This window comes from Sinocyclocheilus anshuiensis, unplaced genomic scaffold, assembly GCF_001515605.1.
Source record: "Sinocyclocheilus anshuiensis isolate Anshui unplaced genomic scaffold, SAMN03320099.WGS_v1.1 scaffold95, whole genome shotgun sequence".
Taxonomy (NCBI): Eukaryota; Metazoa; Chordata; class Actinopteri; order Cypriniformes; family Cyprinidae; genus Sinocyclocheilus; species Sinocyclocheilus anshuiensis.
The window spans coordinates 239,023-246,340 of record NW_015548190.1 but is presented as its reverse complement, the minus strand read 5'-3'; the positions used below and the strand labels follow the sequence as shown (position 1 = coordinate 246,340).

At 38.1% G+C, this 7,318-nt stretch overlaps 1 protein-coding gene across 2 annotated transcripts in view; it reads left to right on the top strand.

Moving 5' to 3' along the window:
• The window catches only part of LOC107705051 (protein LAP2-like), a 92,568-nt gene that overhangs the window by 53,822 nt on the left and 31,428 nt on the right, over positions 1-7,318 (top strand). For both annotated transcript variants that reach the window (XM_016508172.1, XM_016508171.1), the window contains exons 4-8: positions 1,036-1,114; positions 1,193-1,282; positions 2,128-2,184; positions 6,382-6,445; positions 6,689-6,763. In XM_016508172.1, coding sequence (XP_016363658.1) covers positions 1,036-1,114; positions 1,193-1,282; positions 2,128-2,184; positions 6,382-6,445; positions 6,689-6,763 — 365 coding nt within the window. The remainder of the gene's footprint in view (positions 1-1,035; positions 1,115-1,192; positions 1,283-2,127; positions 2,185-6,381; positions 6,446-6,688; positions 6,764-7,318) is intronic.

Sequence of the window (7,318 nt, the reverse complement as noted above, 5' to 3'; positions counted from 1 at the left end):
ATTAAAATGCCCCGATACCAAACGCCGATACCACACAGCATGTGATCAGTGCCATATTCAGACAAAGAAAGACCGACAACAGAACTACAGACAGTAGAATGGAGTTATAAGAGATTAAGGATGTCTACGAAGTATATGTACGCGGAGACTACAGGCTGTCACTGAGGCTAAGGGCTGCCCGACTAAATATTGATAGTTGTGTAAATACTGTCATACTAACAGCTGTCTAATTTTTGGTTGATTGTAATCCATTAGGCTACATACCTTTCTATCAAAGTTATCTAACATTATCAAGCTGAATTTGTTCTGACACAGTGTAACTCTGAGTTTGTCATATTTTATTACCATTTTCTAAACAGTAGCGAATAAACTGTGATAATGTGAGAAATGTTGAAGGTGTCTGAATAAATTTTGGTTTGACTATCTATTTGATAAATAAAGTTAACCAACTAACATTATACATACTCTTTTTGGTTTCTGTACCCAATATTTAAAAAATTTACAAATGCAATCAAATATTGGTATCGGTACTCGGTATCGGCAAGTACCAAAAATAAAAGTATCGGTATCGGGCGAGTACTGGAAAAAGTGGTATCGGTGCATCCCTAATTGTAATAATATTTCACAATATTACTGTTTTTCCTGCATTTTTATGAAAGAAAAAAAGTAAGTGCAGCCTTGGTGAGCACAAGAGACTTCTTTCAAAACATAAAGAAACAGGTAGTGTAGGTCAAGTGCTATTTTATATTACACTTGAAATCTGTAAATAGAATTTCTAATATAATTAGAAATATATCAAAAATAATTTGAATAAAATGTATATTTAGTTTTTTGTAATAGTGTAAGTTTCCAGAATGTTTTTAAATTAAATAATGTGTTTGTATATTTATTGTCTGTAGTTAATCGTAATGGAACCCAATGTCGTACAGATTGTTTAAATGTTTTCTAAACCCTAGGCAAAAAGACCAGAGAAAACATGAAACCAGCAATTAATAACTGAATAAGTAATCATTTTTTGTTTCTTTAAAATTTCAGGCATCCAGGAGTTTCCTGAAAATATCAAGAACTGTAAAGTCCTGGCCATCGTAGAAGCGAGTGTGAACCCTATATCAAAGTAAGTACATAGCTAGCAGGAATGAACTGTGTGTGCGTTCTGTCTGTGATGTAATGAAACACTCTTGTGTCTCTGCAGACTCCCAGAAGGCTTCACGCAGCTCCTCAGCCTGAACCAGCTCTACCTGAACGACGCCTTCCTAGAGTTCCTACCGGCCAGCTTCGGCAGGTCAGACACACACACACCCACCCACCCCTCGCGCACACAGAGTCCTAGACAGAACAAGATCATCCAAGCTCCTGTTTCAGATCAGGCAGCATCTAGATCTAAGACTGGCCAAAGTATGTACTACATTAAAATATAAAACAGACAAAACTGTTCCCCGTACACTGAAAGTGTTTTCCAAAGACTCGCAAAACAGGTTTAACTTGCATCCATCGAGCTTGTTGATTTATGCCAGCTGTTAATCAATTAAAATAACACATGCAAAATTTCCTCGGAAAGCACCTCCTAACGTTTCCTGGAGCTCATATCATGTCTAAAGCCTCAGGAATCGTGCGTTCCTATGAAAATGCAGTGCAGTTCCTGTGAAATGTCGTGCAGCAGTACTTTTGACATCATAAACATGCACCCACAGCCTGAAATAGACTTCAGATGATCACGCAACATGCAACTCAGTTCCTGTTTCTTGCTGGGAGGTCACCTGAGGACAACAGTCTACATACTTCTATTGAATACTAAAAAGAGGGCAGTATATTTTGAATGTGTAGTAAGTCACTAGACCAGTATTGGGACATTAAAATAGCACCTTTATTCTAGAAAAACATGTAAATGTTGATTAGCATCTTGCTAATACATTTTCTATCTTGAAAATCATTGTTACTTAACAGTTGTGTTGCATTTTAAACCTCATGTTTGTACATTTTGAACTGAAAATTAAAAAAAAAAAAATTATTTCCAGCGGAAATAATATACTATTTCAGGCACCTTTTATTTAATTTAGTTTTATTTAATTTTATTTATTTTTATATAAATAATTTACATATATTTTCTCTCTCTCTCTGTTTCCTCAGACTAACCAAACTGCAGATTCTGGAGCTGCGGGAGAACCAGTTAAAGATGTTGCCAAAGTAAGTGCCCCTCTGGGATTTATTTGAATTACTAAAATATTAAAATGATGATCCGTGCTGCTGCACCTCTTCTGATAATCGCATTATAAATACAGACAAACGTCTCTCTCTCTGTCCCTCTGTGGCATCATATTGTTCAGTCTTACGTAAGAGGCTCTGAAGTGACATGCTGTGACAGGTTTTATAATCATTTCTGGCTCTGGAGACAATATTGCATCATATGAGGGCTCGTTTTTTGGTGATTTTTTTTACATGGCGGATGATAAAACGGCCAAAAATTCTCTTGTGACATCTGTAAAAAACATCCATTGTCAATAGTAGTGATGTATGAAGCACAGCTCACACAGGCTATGTTCACACTGCAGGAACATGTGGCCCAAATCTGATCCCTAATCTTTTATGCTCACATGTGACTTAGATCTGTTTTTCTCATGACAGTGTGATGAAAAACTTTCATGAAAAAAACAGCACAAACCACATGGAATCTGATCTTTTCAATTCCGATTTGTGCCACTTCCACATGTTTTGGAATGCGACCGCAGTGTGAACGGTCATAACGGAATTCATGCGACTTTTACGGCACTCTAGATCAACATTCGTCGCTTTTCTGCACTTGTGGGAGTCACTTCAAAGATTTTACATAGCCAAAGTTATCAAGACAGTTGCAAAAGGTAGTCAGTGGAAGTACAGTGACGTGTCAGAACTCATAAGTATTACAGTGACAACTCTATATACAAGCAAAACATAAGGGCTCGTATCATAAAAGTTTCAAAACTCGGCTCACTTCCGTAACATCCTTGTCTTTATTTTTCATATTGCCTGAGCATAATTTCGTTGGCTTCTGAGGCAGATCACACTATAAATAAACGCATAATCACTTACTTCCTCTGTGTTTACTTCTGTATGACAGCGCAGCGAGCTGTAAGTAAGCAATTGGCAAGTGTTGCACGGTTTTCACATGGAATTGGGATACTTTTTTACTGTTGCCACGGGTTGTTTTTCAACTCTGTGGGTTAAAGCGACCCCATTAATGGATATTTACCCCCCGGATTGCGATTGCGCTAGTTTTGTACTCGTTTTGGACTTTGGATTTGAGAAGCAATTGGGCAGATTTTATTGTGAATACCTGGCAACCCTGTTTGTGTTGTTCTTTTGCACATGCGGGTCAGTTCAGAACCATGATCTGTTCACACTGGAAATCTGATATTGGCCACATTTAAAACAACAATGTGAACAGCTATTCAAAAAAAAATCTGATCCAAGTAAAAATCAGAATTGAGAGCACTAAGGCTTGTAGTGTGAACATAGTCATGGTCACTTTCAAACCGAGCAGCTTTCTCTTGGTCAGTGCGGTGAATTCAATGCAATTAACTTCATCCACGATTGCATGGATTCCTATTGAAATAAATGGGTTTCACCCCCGAAAATTCTCCCAACAACAGTAAATGTGACCACTAGGGTTGGGTACCGTTCACATTTTAACCGGTACGGTACCGGTATCGGTACCTGAATTTCGGTGCCGGTACCCAACGGTACCTTTTTTCGGTACTTTACTCTCTGTGTAATTACAAAAACATTGTACAAGTCCAAAAGTCTTAATTTCAACATTTTGAGCAATAGGGCCCTACAAACTTTTTCTTTCTTTCTTTCTTTCTTTTTTTCCCCCCAGAAATTCTTGTTTTAATTTTTCTGAAAATCAAATGAAGGCATTAAACATTTATTTTAAATCAAATGAAAATTAAAGGAAGAAAAACTGTGGATATTCCTTTCTCTCACAGCAGCTCTGGAGATTAAGTTTTTGTGTTCATGCCGTCATATATTGAGACGCAGAGGCCGAAAATCACCACGAGCGTCATGCGTGCTTCAGTATTTGTGTAGTAAACAAAACCGCGTTTCCGCCATTCATACATACAGAGGCAAGTGGAACATGCAGGATTCATATTTAAACCGTCTTTTTGCATTTGAATATTCACAGACACTAGTTCATATCGCGATTCGAATTAAGTGGCAGACCTACTTTTGATTTATTCGTCCAAAATTGATGAATTCCGTGGCATTCCGCGCTATAGAGTAAATTACGTTTTTATGAATGGACTCCGTGATCCCGTCCGCGTTTTCTCAGAAACCATATGGCCCTAGAAATGTAACCACACTTCAGAACATTTCGGCTTGCCCTGTGTGTTGTTTGAACGAGTTGCAGGGGTGACATCACGTCACAGGGGCTCTCTTTCTCACTCTGTAGCGTATGCGCCCAGATGCGTTCTCAGGTACCGAAATTTGGCACCGATTGATTTAACGTGAATCGGTACTCCGTAGTACCGACGCAATTCGGTTGGTACCCTTAAAAGTACCGAGTTCGGTACCCAACCCTAGTGACCACACCTTTAGACTTTACATTAAAGGAGACATCTGAGCCATATCTAGAGACCAAAATATCATAGTCTTTGAGGGCAGGCAATTTTTTTATATGGGACCGAGAGCTTCCTCCTAGAAGACCCATGCAACAATAAAACACACTAACAACCATGCAAAACACATCATAACTCCCTAGCAACTATATGATAACATCTAAGGTTTGAACTACTCACATTTTCTTCAAAAATATCACATGCAACATACATGGACTGTTTTGGATCAGGACGTATAGCAGGAAGATTGCACTCTGTAATCAAATGCAGACAGACATGCATCGCTTACTCATTTACCATTATTACCCTGTGCTCTGATAACTTTATCACTCTGATTTCACATTTAGCCCTGTGCCGTTTCAGCAGTCCTCTCAGTTGTTCACTGTGTGGTTTGTTCTCATGATGTGTGTGTCTGTGTTTCTAATGAGCTGTGGATTGCTCAGCACTCTGGGGGTCAGTGAGTTTTTTGGCTGGCTGTCTGGTTGCATGCTTCACACAGCCCTGCCTCCAAACCCTGGATGAATGAATCCCACTTACAGTCCTCTAAGCCAACAATCAGTGTGTCTTTCAATACAAAATTCACTATAAAAAAACAGAGTTTGCCTTCCGTTTATAACCATTTGTTAATACAATTCCCAGAGCCATATATCATTTCGACTTCAAGCTTTTCCACGGATGCGATACACCCACAGGCTGTTGATCTGTGTCCAGGTCCACGTCAGCAGCGGTTTAAAGCACGCCCTGCCCTGAAGCACACCTACCCGACTAGATGATGTTAGTTCAGTGTTTGACGCAGATACTGAGATTGCAGGAACAGATTGGAACAGGAGAACGTGTTATAAAGATTGAAAAGATGCAGATGCACATAGATTTTCAGCATTTTGTGAAAAAAGCCCAATTGGATACTTAAAATGATTTGTAAGCATTCAGTAAGGTGACAATAAAATCTTTGATAGTAGTCAACTTAAAAATAAGACAAGTTAACAAATATTCGCTTGCAATAAAAGTCCAATAAACTTAATTGTAAGTGCATATATTTATTTATTTATTGTTTCCAAAGAACTCTTTCCAATATTGATATTAAATCAGCATATTAGAATGATTTCTGAAGGATCATGTGAAACTGAAGACTGGAGTAATGATGCTGAATGTTCAACTTTGATCACAGCAATAAATTACATTTTAAATGAATGATGATTTCAAATTGCAATAATATTTCATAATATTATGTTTTTTCGGTATTTCTGATCAAACAAATTCAGCCATAATGAGCAGAAGAGACTTCTTTAAAAAACATTACAAATCTTACTGATCCCAAACTTTTGAGCGTGTGTGTGTATATATATATATATATGTGTGTGTGTGTGTGTATATATATATATATATATATATTTGTTGTTCATTTATGGTTGCTGAGCATCTTTAAACTCCATAGCTTGACCTCTAAGTATAAACATGATCTTGGAGAATGTATTATGCTCAGTTTATATACTGGCTCTGATTTTATGTGAAACTGGGGATTGAAGTCTAACATTGCTCTAAAACTGCCAGTAAATGTGGATTAGCAGTAACTACTTGTTCAGTAAATGTCTTTGTGGGCCGTTTATTTGCCCTGGGGAGTCACTTGTGCGCAGTCTTAAAAAGAAACGTTGTGGTTGTGACCAGTCTGTCTGATGTTTTCCTGCAAAGACCAGTGAGTGCTCAGATATGTTTATGTGCAAAGCTTAAATGTGCTTAATCCATGGGTAATAATGTTAGTAATACTGTGTCTGTGTGTGTGTGTCTGCAGGAGCATGCATAAGCTCACACAGCTGGAGCGCTTGGATCTGGGCAGTAATGAGTTCACTGAAGTGGTGAGTAGCACCTGCCTGTCTTTCAGGTGTCTCATGCATTACTGCAGCCTGCGTTCACCTTCCAGCTGTCAATGCAGCCAGGTGTCAGATGTTTGACAGTCAATGCAGATGCGCTCATTGAGTCTTTCTCTGTTAGACTGCACCTAATGTGCATTTTTCTCCTCTAATGCTATTCATTGAAAGTAGTGGCAGATTTCCTCACACTGAGGATGTGAAATTGAATTTTGCCTTCTTTCTCTCCAGCCTGAAGTGTTGGAGCAGCTTACAGGAATCAGAGAGCTGTGGATGGATGGAAATAAGCTGACGTTTTTACCGGGGGTGAGTCTTGCACTCATTCTTTGTGCTTTCTTGCCCTTTTCTTTTTTCATTTAAAAAAGCAAAAGTGCATCATGACAAATAAGTTGTTTTTAATTTTTTAGATTATTTTTTATTACTTACTTGACCCCATTCGTGAAAGATGAGTTGAATGTGTATAATGCTTAAAATAATTCATTTTTGTGTAAGTATTTTAGCTTAAATTGATGTTCATGTTTAGTGTACAACTCTACTATGTAGGGGTGCTCTGATCAGGATTTTTGTGGCCGATCACCGATCACAGAAAGCAGTAGGTGCCGATACCGATAAAAAGCCTTTTTAAAGCCTTTTTTTATCATTTATAACTATTTATAGTGATGCTCCAATCAGGATTTTTAGACATTTATTCAGGGCCTGAATTTCATTTTTGAAAATGGGGGGAATTCCCCTCTTAGGTGTCTCTTGTGAGAGGAGAAGCAGCTTTCACACAAGAGGCTGCTACTTATCCGTGTCTGTTTACCACAAACACAACATTTATCCATTATTTTGATTTCAAATCCAAACATTGTCACTGAAAAT